General features: G+C 45.9%; 1 protein-coding gene across 10 annotated transcripts in view; it reads left to right on the top strand.

Moving 5' to 3' along the window:
• LOC139410851 (nuclear receptor corepressor 2-like) overlaps positions 1-19,483 on the top strand; it is a 184,285-nt gene that overhangs the window by 138,882 nt on the left and 25,920 nt on the right. For 5 of the 10 annotated variants that reach the window (XM_071156430.1, XM_071156429.1, XM_071156431.1 and 2 more), the window contains exons 18-24: positions 3,002-3,144; positions 3,345-3,483; positions 6,243-6,657; positions 8,074-8,218; positions 8,642-8,879; positions 12,092-12,139; positions 12,488-12,655. In XM_071156430.1, coding sequence (XP_071012531.1) covers positions 3,002-3,144; positions 3,345-3,483; positions 6,243-6,657; positions 8,074-8,218; positions 8,642-8,879; positions 12,092-12,139; positions 12,488-12,655 — 1,296 coding nt within the window. The remainder of the gene's footprint in view (positions 1-3,001; positions 3,145-3,344; positions 3,484-6,242; positions 6,658-8,073; positions 8,219-8,641; positions 8,880-12,091; positions 12,140-12,487; positions 12,656-19,483) is intronic. The other 5 variants (XM_071156438.1, XM_071156432.1, XM_071156439.1 and 2 more) reach the window with 3 other exon arrangements.

Below are 19,483 nucleotides of genomic sequence, written 5' to 3'. Positions count from 1 at the left end.
CACTCTCTCCTCTGTTTACCCTCAGACTAGCTGTGTATGTGTTAGAGAGAGAGTAAGCAAGCGAAAAAGAGAGACTGAGGGAGGGTGTGTGTGTGTGTGTAGGTGTTTATGTAGGTGTGTGTGTGCGTGTGTGTGCGTGTGTGTGTGTGCGTGTGTGTGTGTGTGTGTGTGTGTGCAGCTCTGCCTGCTGGCAGTGAGAGTGAAAGAGGGAGGGAGGGGGTGTGAGAGAGGGGAGAAAAAAGGGAAAGATAGAGGAGAGATCAGATGAGGGGAGAGAGAAGCTGAGCACATAGCACCGCCCCACAGTCCCACTTTCCTGTGAAAGTCCTCCCAGACAGCAGCCATTGGGGAAAGACCCGGCGGAGAACAACGGACTAGCCCTGACGGAGAGCGAGCGAGAGTGTGGGGGAAGTGAAAGGGCGAGGAAAAAGCAAGGGAGAGGCAAGACGCAGAGCATGTGCTGTTTTGAGCATGTCAACCTGACACTGGCTCTAGTATCAGGCCAGCAGGAGGGGTGTGGAGGCTGAGCTGGAGCCTAGCTGTTTTCTTTCTCTGCCCCTCTGGAGTGGAATCACTACCTGCCTTCTCCACAGAGATCAGACTGCCGATAGCGTGATACAGACCAGGGGCACGAGGGACAGCTGGAATGACAAGCACATGAGAAGGAGGACACTCCCCGGCCCTGACTAGGTGTTGATTGTGCCGTCGATGGGAGGAGCTTTTATGGAAATGGAGGATCGTAATTGGTTGATTGAGTTTGCCACCTGCTCTAGCTGAGCAGCAGCTGATTGGATGCCTGCTTCCTCTTGTGTGTTGCTCCACTGGCCAGGACCTGAGGCCAATGGAACTGGAGCTGCTTGCGATGGTTTCTGTGCTCTGGTTAAACTGAATGGACTGGATCTGTGAAAGTGAGTCGTAACAAAGTGACCCTTGACTTCCAGTGAATTAATTGCAGTGTTATTGCTTCAGGTTCACTGGGTAGAGCAAAGTGTGTGTGTGTGTATATGCGTTCTTGTGTGTGTGTGTGTGTGTGTGCGTTCTTGGTGTGGCACGTAGCAGGGTGTCTGGCTGGACTTGTGTGCTCTGGGCTCAGTGGGCTGTCTCCCTGCACCCCGGGACAAGGCTGTAAAAGGTTAATAGGTGTTGATCACGTGTTCTTCTCTCTTGGAACGAACCTGGTCGTCCGGCCCGCTGTCTCTTTCTGTCTCTCACATCTCTCCTGCTTTGCCTTCCACACCTGTAATTAATATTTAAAATGAAATACCCAGTCTAGTTTTAACACTTGATGGGTTGTACATTCACACAGGCCCTGAGAGGGAATATGACAGTCAAGCCTTGGACTGAGGTAGTGTTTGTGTGTATACAGTCATGTGAAAACTTAAGTACACCCTTTGGAAAGTGGTCTTTTTGAAATGTATTTATTATATTTGGACACATGGATATTTGAGCTAAATTGCAACCACATTCATTGATGAAAGTAACCCAATTTAACAAATAACACACACAAATGTACTTTGACAATGTTATGCAATTAAAATAAACAAAAATGTAATTTCCTCAAGCAGGAAAAATTAGGATCAGGTGCACCAAAACAGGTGCAAATGATTAGGAAATAATTAGAGAGTACCTTGGGAGGGTCCAGCCTTCCATAAAGATTAGAAACTTAGTCTGGTTTTAACCATATGAGGATGTGGTAAAACACCGTGCAAATATCAGAAGACCTATCCGAGGCCCTCAAAAGACACATAATTGATGACCATGAGTCTGGGAGTGGGTTACAAATCCATTTCCAAGCAATTCGAAGTACATCATTCCTCTGTCCCTCAGATCATCTACAAATGTGGAAAATTCCAGACCACTGGCAGTCTAGCTAGGACAGATCGTCCCACCAAATTCAGCCCAAGAGATGACTGAAAGGTGCTCATAGAAGTCTGTAAGAACCCCAGGGTAACATTAAGGGATCTACAGGCCTCTCTTGCCACAATCAATATGGAAGTGCACGAGTCAACTGTCAGAAAGAGACTACACAAACATGGCCTACATTCACCTGCTGTTGAGGTGGTACTTTTAACCTGTAGTAAACTTTTGTTAGGTAAATAAATAAAAGATGGATAGGAGATGGTGCAGGCCTGGTGCTTTGTAAAGTGTTGTCTTATCGTGTGGCTGTTAGATTGTTGTTCTACTGCCTCCGTTTGGAGATATTATCTTGGGAACACATGTCTAAAGTTTTTTGTCCTAGGAAGTTGTTCAGTGGGTCCATGCCCACTGATAACGGAGCGTGGCCTGGCCCACGAGAGTCTTTCCTCATGCCAGAAGCTGTCAGGCTGGCACAGGAAACAATTGGGCGTTGTAAGCTCCTTACAGTGGCTACTATTAATGAGCTGCCCTTAGCTGACTGGACACTGGGCTTGTTCCACATTGCAACCACCATTGCAGGCGACTGCCGACTGACTACTCTACAAATCACCTTGTATCATAAGTAGCTACTCATTATTATTTGTAGATCAATCAGTCACAATTGACCCACAATGCATCACGGATGCAGTCAACTCGAACGTACTCACTCACTCACTCACTCACTCACTCACTCACTCACTCACTCACACAGTAGCAGTGTGGTCCCAAGACAGGTTGATCTGTCTCAACTTTGGGCACAGCAGGGATTCTAGCCTTTTGTGTAAGGCACTGTCATGTGGTTGACCGGGCAAAGCACCAGTCTTTATCAGAATGACCCCAGCCCAGCGATGAGAATTAGGGATGTCATTAGTTACATTGATATGACAGGTTCAACTAAGAACAACACATGGTGTGATTATGCAATTTGACAAAACTGTTGAGCTGGAGGGGAGGGAGGAAAATATATTGGACTCAACTGACAGATGTTTATTGACAGACCGTTGTTCTTCATGTAGTAAATTAGATTTAAATGATTATTCTATGTAATAAAGTCCTGGCCTGTCTGCATGTGCTGTAGTCTAATCCTTGTCCATGTTTCTTCCAGGTCTTCTCCAGTATGGTAGGAATTGGTCAGCCATCGCCAAGATGGTGGGCTCCAAAACTGTGTCCCAGTGCAAGAATTTCTACTTCAACTATAAGAAGAGGCAGAAACTCGACGAGATTCTGCAGCAGCATAAAATGAAATCGGTAATGTCTCATCTTCCTTTCTAGAACAGTTAAATGATCAACTCTTTCAAAGGAAACCTATAGTCTGACCTAGTAATGCACCTATCTTAGTGCAAGCCATTCCTCCTAGTTACAGACAGCAGTAGGCACATTTACCTTGTGGTTCTCATAGCGTGTTGTTCCCAAGCTGCGGTATTTAGTGTGTGTTGGGTTTCACCCAGGAGAGAGAGCGTAAGGCGCGGCGTAAAGGCAAAGCTCTACAAAGTGAAGAGGCCAGTGCCCCGTCTGCTGCCGAGGAGGAGGAGATGGAGGGCTCCGGGGCCAGCGGCAACGAGGAGGAGGCCCCCGAGGATGGAGAAGGTAGGAACAACACACACACTTACAATAATCAACGTCATAGAGGACAGGGAGCCATTGTCAGTATACCGTTCATAAGCACTTTCAGAATACTTCCATGAACTTGCAATCACTCATTCACATGGACTGATTAGAAACCAGCCATGTACACTTTATGTTGAAACTAGTTTATGAAACCGTTTTCAATCAATTTGAAGGTTATGTTTTTATGATTACGTTATGTGATGACAGTATTTCTTGATTAGAAATATCTGGAGTGCCTTGAGTGCTGAAGGAAGAATTAAGTGCAATATGGACTTTTAACAGCATCACAATAATGTCTGTGTAAAACATGGAGTTGAATGCGATTCTGAGAATACAAAGACTGCAATCATCAAAATGAGATTCTGACCATGGGTGCATGGGAATTCAAAGCACTTGGCTAAGACATTCATTATATAGAAAATATATCAAATATTTCCACACATGTGGTCTACATACCAACATCTGCGTTTTTAATTCTAGAATCTTCTTTTGGATCCTGGCTGATTGCTCATATTACTGGTAGACTCATTTAAATACCCTGGGTTGATAACGGCCCCTCAACTCACTTTAGGCCAAATTCGCAATACTGTTAACTGTTATTGCTCGTCGTTTCTAGTATATTAGTAACCTTGGCATCTCAATAGCTCAGTCTTTGCATCTAGAATCAATATTTGTGGGAATACAGATTTTGGCTAAATTCCTGGTGATTTTAGTATTTTTGACCCAAAATTAAAATGACAAAGTGCATTTGGAAAGTAATTCAGACCCATTTACTTTCTCAACATTTTGTTATGTTGAACATTTATTAAATTGTTTTTTAAATCTACACACAATACCCCATAATGACAAAGCAAAAACATTATTTTTTCCCCCAGTCCCTGCCACTGAAAAACTCCCACAGAATGATGCTGCTACCACCATGCTTCACTGTAAGGAAGGTGATGAGCAGTGCCAGGTTTCCTCCAGACGTGACGGTTGGCATTCAGGCCAAACAGTTCAATCTTAGTTTAATCAGAACAGAGAATCTTGTTTCTCATGGTCTGAGAGTCCTTTTAGGTGCCTTTTGGCAAACTCTAAGTAGGCTGTCATGTACCTTGTACTGAGGAGTGGCTTCTGTCTGGCCACTCTACCATAAAGGCCTAATTGGTGAAGTGCTGCAGAGATGGTTGTCCTTCTGGAAGGTTCTCCCAACTCTACAGAAGAGCTCTGTCAGAGTGACCACCGGGTTCTTGGTCACCTCCCTGACCAAAGCCCTTCTCCCCCTATTGCTCAGTTTGGTCTGGCAGCCAGCTCTAGGAAGAGTCTTACTGGTTCCAAACTTCTTCCACTTATGAATGATGGAGGTCACTGTATTCTTGGGGACCTTCAATTCTGCAGAAATGTGCCTCGACACAATCCTGTCTTTGAGCTTTACAGACAATTCCTTCAACCTCATGGCTTAGTTTTTGCGCTGACATGCACTGTCAACTGTGGGACCTTGTATAGACAGGTGTGTGCCTTTCCAAATCATGTCTGATCAAGTTAATTTACCACAGGTGCTCCAATCAAGTTGTAGAAACATTTCAAGGATGATCAATGGAAACAGGATGCACCAGAGCTCAATTTTGCGTCTCATAGCTTTGGGTCGGAATACTTATGTCAATAACATATTTCTGTTTTTTATTTTCAAAAGGCCTGTTTTCGGGCCTCCCGGGTGGCGCAGTGGTCTAGGGCACTGCATCGCAGCGCTAGCTATGCCACCAGAGACTCTGTGTTCGCGCCCAGGCTCTGTCGTAGCCGGCCTTGACCGGGAGGTCCGTGGGGCGACGCACAATTGGCCTAGCGTCGTCCGGTTTAGGGAGGGTTTGGCCGGTAGGGATGTCCTTGTATCATCGCGCACCAGCAACTCCTGTGGCGGGCCGGGCGCAGTGCACGGTGTTTCCTCCGACACATTGGTGCGGCTGGCTTCCGGGTTGGATGCGCGCTGTGTTAAGAAGCAGTGCGGCTTGGTTAGGTTGTGTTTGGGAGGACGCATGGCTTTCGACCTTCGTCTCTTCCCAGCCTGTGCGGAAGTTGTAGCGATGAGACAAGATAGGAATTACTAACAATTGGATACCACGAAATTGGGAAGAAAGGGTTTTATTTTTAATTTTTATGTAAAAGCCTGTTTTCACTTTGTCATTATGGGGTATTGTGTGTAGATTGATGAGAGGAAACAACTATTTTATTTTAGAATAAGGCTGTAACCTAACAAAATGTGGAAAAAGTCAAGGGGTCTGAATACTTTCCGAATGCTACATATTGCCGACCCCTGATGTAGTAATTTGTTGATATACCTATATTCTCAGTTACCAGAATAGAGCTGGGAAGTCCCAGGGTATTTCCTCCACGTTCAAAATTGGTTTTGTGTTCTCCCTCATTGTACAGTGAAAGCCAATTAGGTGGAAAGTGGCATTTTGAGAAATATGGTTTTAGAGAAATATGGGGCACAAGAGAGAGGGAAGTGAAAGAGGACGAGGATTTTACATGATAGCAAGATGGCACCGATAGACATGGTTGCCCTGTTCATGGCTCCTAAGCAACTTTGCTGTATTTTGTTTTATTACTGCACTGTTGGATTTTGATACACTCGCAGTAACTGCTAAATATCTGTATGCGATCAATAACATTTGATTTGATTTTGATTTACTAGATTACTACTCAGCTAGGCAGCCAATGTAATATCTGCGGTCTTTCATTCTTTATCTGTCCTTTACCAGGTGGTGCTAACAACAGCTCTGACACAGAGAGCCTGCCCTCTCCACGTTCCTCTGAGGACAGCAAGCCTAAAGAGGAGGGTAGTGGCAGGGCCAAAGCTGGCTCAAACTCTGGGGACAAGGAGGCCTCAGGTTCCCACATGGGCCAGCGAGGAGATGAGAAACCCCCAGGAGAAGTGGGGAAGGCCATCAAGCAGGAGGTAAAGACAGAGGCAGAGGAGGGCAGCAAGGAGCAGCCAAGCGAATCCACAGACCGAGACATGAAGCCCCCCACTGCAGATGCAGAGGAGAGCAAGAGCTCATCCAAGAGCTCCAAGAGGGACCATGGGCCCAAGACGGGCTCCCACGCAGACAGTGACTCTAGTGCCACCTGCAGCGCGGACGAGTTGGAGGAGTTGGATAGTACAGAGAAGAACAGGTGGGGGCTCAGGGCTAGGTGGGGTAGGGGGATTGCATGTGAGGGCTCAGGGCAGGGTAGGGTGGGGTTTCATGTGAGGGCTCAAGGCCGGGTGGGGTAGGGGGGGTTGCATGTGGGGACTCGAGGCTCGGAGGGGGGGGTACATGTGGGGGCCCAGGGCTGGGTGGGGGGGTTATAGGTGTGGGCTCAGGGCTGGGGGGCTGTTCAAATTGTATTTGTCACACACACATTTTTAGCAGATGTTATTGCAGGTGTAGTGAAATGCTTGTGTTCCTAGCTCCAACAGTGCAGTAGTACAGTGTCTTGCGAAAGTATTCGGCCCCCTTGAACTTTGCGACCTTTTGCCACATTTCAGGCTTCAAACATAAAGAATCAACAACAAGTGGGACACAATCATGAAGTGGAACGACATTTATTGGATATTTCAAACTTTTTTAACAAATCAAAAACTGAAAAATTGGGCGTGCAAAATTATTCAGCCCCTTTACTTTCAGTGCAGCAAACTCTCTCCAGAAGTTCAGTGAGGATCTCTGAAGCCTGAAATGTGGCAAAAGGTCGCAAAGTTCAAGGGGGCCGAATACTTTCGCAAGGCACTGTATGTACTATAGCTGGGTGATATGTACAAAATCCTTTTAACGATAACTCTAAAGATATGTTTTTAACATTAATGTGCACACAGTTACTTTTTCATATTACCCTTAAAACCACCACTACTACAACTTTAAATTCTGAAGATCAGTTGTCCTGTTAGCTGTCGCCTATATTGACAGACTTCACCTTTCTCTTCACCATCAAACAATATTGTTCTAGTATAGGCAACTTGTCATTATCGATATCAGTAAAATGTCCTCATTTTGTATGTACCTGCGTGCTTCTGTCTGAGTGTGTTTGCCTGCAAGCGCAAATGTGTGTGTCAAAGATGTGGGCTGACGGCTTGGGGGAGTGGTGATTCGTCCTGCAGTGTTTGCATGGTATTTGTTCTGTTTTTTCCATGACAGCAGACTGCATGTATTGGCAGAGCCTAGGGAAACGTTGCCCTCTGTGCCAAAGCAAACAATGGGAGGGAGTGTGTGTGCTCCCCAGTCTCTTGTCTGTGTGTGTGTGTGTGGCAGAGTATCTTTGTGGGTTTGTATGAGTGTATCTGCGAGTGGGGGATGGGTGGTTAGGCATGTGGGATGGAAACACAATCAGAACCTCTGCTCTCTTTGGGTTTTCATAGTGCGAGATTCTGATCCAGGTCAATCTGTGTTTATTGGGAAAGCAAATAAGAGAATCTGGGTTGTGGCCATATTAAGGAATGCGTGGGACATCCATTGGCATGCTACTGAATGGGGAACTCTGTGTTCTAGTTACTTCTCTCTCTTGCTCTCTCCTCTACTTCTCTCTCTGTCTCGGTCTCTTTCTCTCCCTGTCCAGGATGACGTCTCCCAGCCGTCCCAGCCTGCTGAACTATGCTCATGATGGGGTCATCTCCTCCCCCCTGCAAAAGCCCATGGACCTGAAGCAGCTCAAACAGAGGGCTGCTGCCATCCCCCCTATTGTGAGTCTTACCACTTTCTGTGTGAGTCAGTGCATCCCCCTCCTCTCGTTACACGCCAGGGCCACAGCCTGTATCTTTGTCTCCTCCATCCTTGGAAAGCATATGGAAGCCAGCCAGGTAGAATCAGTAACAGATAAGTCCTTGGATTAGACCAGCCTGGTCATTCTACCCCCTAGTGGTATTAAGGCCAGCCTTCCTGTAATGACAATACTGCTTCTTACACAGATAACAGCATGGCGAGTAAAATGATGAAGCCCTATCATATTTGTATTAGATAAGAAGGCCAGCTGGAGGAGAGGGGATACATTGACCCAGAGGAGAAATGAGGTGCCAGGCATTAGGGAAAATAAGAGGAACCGGGTCATTAGATGTGGGATCTCCCGAGTGTATATTGTTTGTATGTGTATCTGTTGCTCACCAGGCTTCTCTCTCCTGTGTGTGCAGATGCCCCAGATGCCGGATGGTGGACCTCGGGGTGCGTGTAGTAAGGCTGAGCTGCCCCCCCATGCCCTGGCTCTCTACCAGCAGCAGATCACCATGGCTCATGGAGAGTCCTCCCAGGAGGCCAAGCAGCATGTAGGTCAGCCCAGCAAACAGCACCCCTACCCAGCGCAGGGGGACCCCCATAACATCAGCAGCCCCCGCGTCCACCCACGCAGCCCCTCCGCCAGCGACAAGGACGGTACGAACATCAGCCCTCTCTCTCCCTAGCTCCTCTCACCCTCCTGCTCAGTCTAAACACAACTCCCTCCTTCAGCTAAACTGTTACTTTGATTCTACGTTGGTGCTATTGTTTAGAAGCTCCTGGTAGCTCTGGATGATTCCATGCTTACTTGAGGACTCTGTCAGTTCCACAGTGTGTTGTCTAAAGTGCTGGTATTGATTGTTGGGCTCACAGTCAGGTATAAGCATGCAGCGGGATCTGTGTTAAGTTCAGTCTTGGATATCATTGTGGAGTAGTGCTCCATGTGAGTTACTAGACCTATCCAGACCTAGTCTTATTTAGAAGTTAATTAGCAGATGTTTACACAAAATTCTCCACTGTTGAGCTGGAGTTATAAATAGTCAGACAGACATGGAGGACTGAAGAGTTTCCATCTGGGGATTCGAGCTGGATGGACATAGGGCTGGGCGGTATACCGTTTTATGCGATATACCGGTATTGATGCACGGACCGGTGTGGGTTTTTACTTTACCTTCTATAACGGTATTAGAATTTTTGGTTTGTTAAATGTGATACGTAGTGTGTGACGTCCATTTCTATAGTTTACTTCGCTACTTGAGTCATCTCTCTCCACTCTCTCTCTCTCTATGCCGCTTTCCACACAGACCTAGCCATGGCTCCTGTCACTCAAGGAGAACATTTGATGTTCCTCGACCACGAGACACTTGCTGCGTTCAGTCTGCATGGTCAATGCAGCATATGCAACAATGTTGATGACAATGATGCAGTTGTCACTTTGCTTCTTAATAGAAATCTACCAGCATTCTATAATTACACTCTTAGCTTGTGTTTCTTACATCTGCAAACAGCTAGTTTAGCAAGTTATTCCTAAATCTTGTGAGCCGCTAAAGCTAATTGCTAGCTAGCCAATAAATGCACTGAGTAAAAGCAAACGTAGCTAGCTAATACAGCCGGATAATAATAGTGATGGTGTAGACCTAAATCAGCATCTTATTGGTGCAACAGTATCTTCTAGATTAAAGAGGAATACGTTAGCTACATGAAGTAGCTAAGAGAGAGAGAGAATATTCAATGTAGCCAAAGATTATAGGGTCCCCTAGGAAACACCTATCAACACTTTAGTTCCTACCCTGTCATAATAACTCCTCCCTGGCATTTTCATTAGTTGTCATGTCAAACAACACTGTATTAAAAGTGTGCAATATTCTAACTATATAACTAGAATAGACCTATTATTTCCATGATTCCAACAGTTAACCCAAGTGTTTTGCTCTAAATCCTAAGTCAAATAAGTCAAATTGCAACATTTGGTGAAAAATAAGGCTCAGATTGCTTGCTCATATCGTGCAGCCCTACGTGGCAGTGTGGAAATTATGTCAAATGCAGAAATTGATGGAAATTATTTTAAAGTTGAATTGAACAGTATAAAACAATCAAAATACATACACCTTAGCCAGATACATTTAAACTCAGTTTTTCACAATTTCTGACATTTAACCCTAGTAAAAATTCCCTGTCTTAGTTCAGTTAGGATCACTACTTTATTTTAAGAATGTGAAATGCCAGTAGAATAGTAGAGAGAATGATTTATTTCAGCTTTTATTTCTTTCATCACATTCCCAGTGGGTCAGAAGTTTACATACACTCAATTAGTATTTGGTAGCATTGCCTTTAAATTGTTTAACTTGAGTCAAATGTTTTGGGTAGCCTTCCACAAGCTTCCCACAATATGTTGGGTGGATTTTGGCCCATTCCCCCTGACAGAGCTGGTGTAACTGAGTCAGCTTTGTAGGCCTCCTTGCTCGCACACGCTCAGTTATGCCCACAAATTTTCTATGGGATTGAGGTCAGGTCTTTGTTGTCCTTAAGCCATTTTGCCACAACTTTGGAAGTATGCTTGGGGTCATTGTCCATTTGGAAGACCCATTTTTGACCAAGCTTTAACTTCGTGACTGATGTCTTGAGATGTTGCTTCAATATATCCACGTAATTTTCCATCCTCATGATTCCTTACATTTTGTGAAGTGCACCAGTCCCTCCTGCAGCAAAGCACCCACACAACATGATGCTGCCACCCCCGTGCTTCACTGTTGGGATGGTGTTGTTCGGCTTGCAAGCCTTTTTCCTCCAAACATAACGATGGCCAAACAGTTCTATTTTTGTTTTATCAGTCCAGAGGACATTTCTCCAAAAAGTACGATCTTTGTCCTCATGTGCAGTTGCAAACCGTAGCCTGGCTTTTTTATGGCGGTTTTGGAGCAGTGGCTTCTTCCTTGCTGAGTGAGCGGCCTTTCAGGTTATGTGAATATAGGACTCGTTTTACTGTGGATATAGATACTTTTGTACGTATTTCCTCCAGCATCTTCACAAGGTCGTTTGCTGTTGTTCAGGGATTGATTTGCACTTTTCGCATCAAAGTACGTTCATCTCTAGGAGACAGAACGCGTCTCCTTCCTGAGCGGTATGACGGCTGCGTGGTCCCATGGTGTTTATACTTGCGTACTATTGTTTGTACAGATGAACGTGGTACTTTCAGGCGTTTGGAAATTGCTCCCAAGGATGAACCAGACTTGTGCAGGTCTATAATTTTTTTCCGAGGTCTTGGCTGATTTCTTTTGATTTTCCCATGATGTCAAGCAAAGAGGCAGAGTTTGAAGGTAGGCCTTGAAATACATCCACAGGTACACCCCCAATTGACTCAAATTATGTCAATTAACCTATAAGAAGCGTCTAAAGCCATGACATCATTTTCTGGAATTTCCCATGCTGTTTAAAGGCACAGGGAATTACAGGGAATTTCTTACATCTGCAAACAGCTGACATGGAATTATAAGTGAAATATTCTGTTTGTAAATTGTTGGAAAAAGTACTTGTGTAATGCACTAAGTTGATCTCCTAACCGACTTGCCAGAACTAAAGTTTGTTAACAACAAATTTGTGGAGTGGTTGAAAAACTAATTTTGATGACTACAACCTAAGTGTATGTAAACTTCCAACTTCAACTGTATGCGTTGCCATCCTAGGGTCACGCACTACTCATGAAGCAAATTTAGAACTTTTATTATTAAAACACATAAAATACCGTCAAATACCGTCAATTAAAAAAAAAAAATCTGAGATATAATATTTGGTCATATCGCCCAGCCCTACATGGACATATGTACGCGTGACTGTGTGTGATCAGCTGCAGTATGTCTGTGTCCCTGCAGAGCTGGAAGGCAACGAGAGGTGGCTGCAGACTCTACTTCACGGATTACGTAGGTTCACACCCCGCCCCACCCCAATCTATCCCTAACTCATACCCCTTCGCCCAACACACACCTAGCTAAATTCACTTCCTCAGTGGGATTGTGTGTGTAACACTATTAGAAGGTTTGGCAGTGTGTGTGCTGTGGCTGTGTGGAGCAGCGTTGCTGTGTGGCTGACTGCGCAGACGCTGCCTGGCTGCACTCCTTGCTATGATGATGATGATAGTAATGATGATGATGAGGAGAAGGAGCATAAAAAGCTAGCGCTGACCAAGGGATGGTTCTCAGCTTCCAGAAAGATAGCAATTACCCCCCATCCCTTACCGTTTGTGTGTGTGTGTTTGTCCCGTCTTGCAGATAAGTCCCGGGCCTTCTCTCCTCATGGTGACCCTAAGAAGCAGCCGGTGGGGCCAGAGGACCTGAGGGCCACTACCCTGGGCCGGCCCATCATGTCCCCCTACCCAATGTCCCATCGAGACATGGCCAAGCTCAGCCACGACCAGCACCTACTCCACTATAACTCCTGTGAGTCCCACTTACGGCTGTTACGGTGACCACAGTCAAATTCCACGTGGCCGTTTAGTTGTGGTAACTAGGCTTCTCCAAGCTCTGATGCTGCTGTTGGTCATTAGTGGCCTCCCAAATGTGCTAATCCCTGGTACCCAGCACCCTAATCTATGGATTTCACTTGACTGGGCAGGGGTTGAGCCAGGCCCAACCAATCAGAATTTGTTTGTTTTTTTTCCACAAAAGGGCTTTATTACAGACATAAATACTCCTCAGTTTCATCAGCTGTCTGGGTAGCTGGTCTCAGATGATCCTGCAGGTGAAGAAGCCAGATGTGGAAGTCCTGCGCTGGTGTGTTTACACATGGTCTGCAGTTCTGACACCGGTTGGACGTATAGCCAAATTCTTTAAAATGACATTGGAGGCGCCTTAGGATAGAAAAATGAACATTCAATTCTCTGGCAACAGCTGTGGTGGACATTCCTGCAGTCAGCATGCCGATTGGCTTTGTGTTGTGTGACAAAACTGCACATTTTAGAGTGGCCTTTTATTGTCCCCAGCCCAATGTGCACCTGTGTAATGGTCATGCTGTTTAATCAGCTTTTTGATATGCACACATGTCATGTGGATGGATTATCTTGGCAAGGCGAAATGCTCACTAACAGGAATGTAAACAATTTTGTGCACAACATTTGAGAGAAATAAGCTTTTTGTGTGTATGGACAATTTCTGGGATCTTTTATTTCAGCTCATGAAACATGGGACCAACACTTTACATGTTGCGTTTATGTTTTTGTTCAGTTTATATTTATTTATCAACTTTCCTAATATTAGGCACATTGTTTTGCTTTACAGCGGGAGTATAGCGTACCTGGCAGGCATGAAAATAAACCACGGGAAAAGCGTCCTCCATTCACTATTTAAGTGGTTAGATGACATCTATTTTTTTCCCCCGTGACCCTGTTCTGAGACAAGTGCATGATAATGGTCCATTCTAAATCAAAACTAATTTCACAAACACACTGCCGTTCAAAAGTTTGGGGTCACTTAGAAATGTCCTTGTTTTTGAAAGATAAGCACATTTTTTATAAATAAATTTGATTTGATTTGCAAAAGAGCAAGAAGATAAATAACAATATGGGGATGAGGTAGTTGGGTGTGCTATTTACAGATTGGCTGTGTACAGGTACATTGATCGGTAAGCTGCTCAGACAGCTGATGCTTAAAGTTAGTGAGGGAGATATACGTCTCCAGCCAGTGATTTTTGCTATTCGTTCCAGTCATTGGCAGCAGAGAACTGGAAAGAAAGGTGGCCAAAGGAAGTGTTGGCTTTGGGGAAGACCAGTGAAATATACCTGCTGGAGCGTGTGCTATGGGTGGGTGTTGCTATGGTGACCAGTGAGCTGAGATAAGGTGGGGCTTTACCTAACAAAGACTTATAGATGACCTGGAGCCAGTGGGTTTGGCGATGAATATGTAGCGAGGTCGCAGTGGTGGGTAGTATATGGGGCTTTGGTGACAACTTATGGCACTGTGATAGACTACATCCAATTTGCTGAGTAGAGTGTTGGAGGCTATTTTGTAAATGACATCGCCGAAGTCAAGGATCGGTAGTGTAGTCACTTTTACAAGGGTATGTTTGGCAGCATGAGTGAAGGAGGCTTTGTTGCGAAATAGGAAGCAGATTTTAGATTTCATTTTTGATTGAAGATGCTTAATGCGAGTCTGGAAGGAGAATTTTAGTCTAACCAGACACCTAGGTATTTGTAGTTGTCCACATATTCTAAGTTAGAACCCTCCAGAGTTGTGATGCTAGTCGGGCGGCCGGGTGTGGGCAGCAATTGGTTGAAGAGCATGCATTTAGTTTTACTAGCATTTAAAAACAGTTGGAGGCCACGGAAGGAGTGTTGTATGGCATTGAAGCTCGTTTGGAGGTTTGTTAACACAGTGTCCAAAGAAGGGCCAGATGTATACAGAATGGTGTTGTCTGCATAGAGGTGGATCAGAGAATCACCAGCAGCAAGAGCGACATCATTGATATATACAGAGAAAAGAGTCAGCCCGAGAATTGAACCCTGTGGCACCCCCATAGAGACCGCCAGAGGTCCGGACAACAGGCCCTCCGATTTGACACACTGAACTCTATCAGAGAAGTAGTTGGTGAACCAGGCGAGGCAGTCATTTGAGAAATCTAGGCTATTGAGTCTGCCGATAAGAATGCGGTGATTGATAGAGTCAAAAGCCCTGGCCAGGTCGATGAAGACGGCTGCACAGTACTGTCTTTTATCGATGGCAGTTATGATATCGTTCGGGACCTTGAGTGTGGCTGAGGTACACCCATGACCAGCTCGGAAACCAGATTGCATAGTGAAGAAGGTACGGTGGGATTCGGAATGGTTGGTGATCTGTTTGTTAACGTGGCTTTCGAAGATTTTCGGAAGGCTGGGCAGGATGGATATACAGTTGAAGTCGGAAGTTTACATACACCTTAGCCAAATACACTGCTCAAAAAAATAAAGGGAACACTTAAACAACACAATGTAACTCCAAGTCAATCACACTTCTGTGAAATCAAACTGTCCACTTAGGAAGCAACACTGATTGACAATACATTTCACATGCTGTTGTGCAAATGGAATAGACAACAGGTGGAAATTATAGGCAATTAGCAAGACACCCCCAATAAAGGAGTGGTTCTGCAGGTGGTGACCACAGACCACTTCTCAGTTCCTATGCTTCCTGGCTGATGTTTTGGTCACTTTTGAATGCTGGCGGTGCTTTCACTCTAGTGGTAGCATGAGACGGAGTCTACAACCCACACAAGTGGCTCAGGTAGTGCAGCTCATCCAGGATGGCACATCAATGCGAGCTGTGGCAAGAAGGTTTGCTGTGTCTGTCAGCGTAGTGTCCAGAGCATGGAGGCGCTACCAGGAGACAGGCCAGTACATCAGGAGACGTGGAGGAGGCCATAGGAGGGCAACAACCCAGCAGCAGGACCGCTACCTCCGCCTTTGTGCCAGGAGGAGCACTGCCAGAGCCCTGCAAAATGACCTCCAGCAGGCCACAAATGTGCATGTGTCTGCTCAAACGGTCAGAAACAGACTCCATGAGGGTGGTATGATGGCCCGACGTCCACAGATGGGGGTTGTGCTTACACCCCAACACCGTGCAGGACGTTTGGCATTTGCCAGAGAACACCAAGATTGGCAAATTCGCCACTGGCGGCCTGTGCTCTTCACAGATGAAAGCAACTTCACACTGAGCACATGTGACAGACGTGACCGAGTCTGGAGACGCCGTGGAGAACGTTCTGCTGCCTGCAACATCCTCCAGCATGACCGGTTTGGTGGTGGGTCAGTCATGGTGTGGGGTGGCATTTCTTTGGGGGGCTGCACAGCCCTCCATGTGCTTGCCAGAGGTAGCCTGACTGCCATTAGGTACCGAGATGAGATCCTCAGGCCCCTTGTGAGACCATATGCTGGTGCGGTTGGCCCTGGGTTCCTCCTAATGCAAGACAATGCTAGACCTCATGTGGCTGGAGTGTGTCAGCAGTTCCTGCAAGAGGAAGGCATTGATGCTATGGACTGGCCTGCCCGTTCCCCAGACCTGAATCCAATTGAGCACATCTGGGACATCATGTCTCGCTCCATCCATTGTACACTGCTAAAAAAAAATTCTGAGGTCTTGGCTGATTTCTTTTGATTTTCCCATGATGTCAAGCAGACGCACTGCATTTGAAGGTAGGCTTTGAAATACATCCACAGGTACACCTCCAATTGACTGAAATGATGTCAATTAGCCTATCAGAAGCTTCTAAAGCCATGACATCATTTTATGGGATTTTCCCATGCTGTTTAAAGGCACAGTCAACTTAGTGTATGTAAACTTCTGACCCACTGGAATTGTGAAATAATCTGTCTGTAAACAATTAGTGGAAAAATGACTTGTGTCATGCACAAAGTCGATGTCCTAACCCACTTGCCACAACTCTAGTTTGTTAACAAGAAATGAAAACCAGTTTAAATGACACCTAAGTGTATGTAGACTTCTGACTTCAACTGTAGGTCTTTACCAGTTTGTCTCGAGTGTATCCCCATTTGAAGAGGGGGATGACCGCGGCAGCTTTCCAATCTTTGGGTATATCTGACGATACGAAATAGAAGTTGATCAGGCTAGTAATAGGGGTTGCATCAATTTTGGCGGATAATTTTAGAAAGAGAGGGTCGAGATTGTCTAGCCCAGCTGATTTGTAAGGATCCAGATTATGCAGCTCTTTCAGAACATCAGCTGTCTGGATTTGGGTGAATGAGAAGCCGGGGGGGGGGGGGGGGGGGGGGGGGTCTTGGGCAAGTTTCTTTAGGGGGTGCAGAGCTGTTGGCCGGGCTTGGGGTAGCCAGATGGAAAGCATGACCTGCCGTAGAAAAGTGCTTCTTGAATGAACGATTATCGTAGATTTATCGGTGGTGACAGTGTTTCCTAGCCTCAGTGCAGTGGGCAGGTGGGAGGAGGTGCTTCTTATTCTCCATGGACTTTACAGTGTCCCAGAACTTTTTGGAATTAGTGCTACATTATGCAAATTTCTGTTTGAAAAAGCTAGCTATAGCTTTCCTAAGTGACTGTGTGTATTGGTTCCTTACTCCCCTGAAAAGTTCATATCGCGGGGGATATTCGATGCTAATGCACATCGCCACAGGATGTTTTTGTGCTGGTCAAATCTGGGGTGAACCAAGGGCTATATCTGTTCTTAGTTCTACATTTTTTGAATGGGGCATGCAACCAGGCATCCTCTACTGACGGGATGTGGTCAATGTCCTTCCAGGATACCTGGGCCAGGAATATTAGAAAGGCCTGCTCGCTGAAGTGTTTTAGAGAGTGTTTGACAGTCATGAGGGGTGGTCGTTTGACCGCAGACCCTTTACGGGCGCAAGCAATGAGGCAGTGATCACTGAGATCCTTGTTGAAGACAGCAGAGGTGTATTTAGAGGGCAAGTTGGTCAGGATGATATCTAAGAGGGTACCCGTTGTTCCGGATTTAGGGTTGTACCTGGTAGGTTCCTTGATCATTTGTGTGAGATTGAGGGCATCTAGCTTAGATTGTAGGACGGCCGGGATGTCAATCATATCCCAGTTTAGGTCACCTAACAGTACAAACTCTGAAGATAGATGGGGGGCAATTAAAACACATATGGTGTCCAGGGCACAGCTGGGGGCTGAGGGGGGTCTATAACAAGCGGCAATGGTGAGAGACTTGTTTCTGGAAAGTTGGATTGTTAAAAGTAGAAGCTGAATTGTTTGGGCACACACCTGGATAGCATAGACAGAACTCTGCAGTAGATTGCAACTCCGCCCCCTATGGCAGTTCTATCTTGTCGGAAAATGTTGTAGTTGGGGATGGAAATTTCAGGATTTTTGGTGGCCTTCCTAAGCCAGGACATCAGGGTTGGCGGAGTATGGTGAAGCAGTGAATATAACAAACTTAGGGAGGAGGCTTCTGATGTTAACATGCATGAAACTAAGGCTTTTACGGTTACGGAAGTCAACAAATGAGAGCGCCTGGGGAATGGGAGTGGTGCTGGGGGCTGCAGGCCTGGGTTAACCTCTACATCACCAGAGGAGGAGTAGGATAAGGGTACGACTGAAGGCTATAAGAACTGGTCGTCTAGTGCGTTCGGAACAGAGAGTAAAAGGAGCAGATTTCTGGGCGTGGAAGACTAGATTCAAGGCATAATGTACAGACAATGGTATGGTAGGATGTGAGTACAGTGGAGGTAAACCTAGGCATTGAGTGATGATGAGAGAGGTTTTGTCTCTAGAGGAACCAGTTAAGCCAGGTGAGGTCACCGCATGTGTGTGGGGCGGGACAAAAAGGCTATCTAAGGCATATTGGGCAGGGCTGTGGGGGGCTCTACAGTGAAATAAGACAACAATCACAAACCATAACAGCAATAGACAAGGCGTATTGACATTAGGGAGAGGCATGTGTAGCCGAGTGATCATAAGGTCCAATGAGTAGCAATATAGGTGAGTCAGGGAGCCGATTCAGTAGTCTCTACTACGCAAGGCGAGCTGGAGACACGGCGATTCAGACTGCTAGCGGACCGGGGCTTGCAGATAGGCCTTCGGTGAAATCGCAACGGATGACCCTATTGAAACCACTTCGGATGAATACGTTGGCAGACCAGTCGTGATGGATCGGCAGTGAATGGCAAAATAGGTATTGTAGCCCAAGAATTGGCTGGTGGACCTCCTCGGCTTGCCGGGAGATGGGCCTAGCTCAAGTCTAACCGGTTCCTTCTTTTGGGACGTAGACGTTATCCAGGAGTAGCCACTCGGATTGCAGCTAGCTAGCTGCGATGATCCGGTGGAGAGGTTCAGGGCTTGCAGTCGGAATCCGGAGATGTGGTAGAGAAAAAGCAGTCTGATATGCTCTGGGTTGATATCGCACTGTGCAGACTGGCAGGTATTGACCGAGCTTAGGCTTACTGGTGTCCGAGTTAACGGTGAAGACCTCTAGCAGTGGCTAACTGACTGCTAGTTAGCTGGCTAGCTTCTGATGGGGGTTCCAGTTCTAAAGTATAAAAATAGCAGATCCGTACCACATTGGGTGAGGCGGGTTGTAGGAGAGTATATTCAGTCCGTAGATGGAAAGTGAGATTAAAATATATACGAGGTAAGCAAAACATTTACGGGACGGGACAAGACAAAACACACGTCCGACTGCTACGCCATCTTGGAACCAAGTTTATAATTTTAAAATGCTAATTGATCATTAGAAAACCCTTTTGCAATTATGTTAGCACAGCTGCAAACTGTTGTCCTGATTAAAGAAGCAATAAAACTGTCATT

The sequence above is a fragment of the Oncorhynchus clarkii genome, chromosome 6, assembly GCF_045791955.1.
Source record: "Oncorhynchus clarkii lewisi isolate Uvic-CL-2024 chromosome 6, UVic_Ocla_1.0, whole genome shotgun sequence".
Taxonomy (NCBI): Eukaryota; Metazoa; Chordata; class Actinopteri; order Salmoniformes; family Salmonidae; genus Oncorhynchus; species Oncorhynchus clarkii.
Note: the sequence above shows the minus strand (reverse complement) of the source record. Positions and strands in the feature narration are given on the sequence as shown.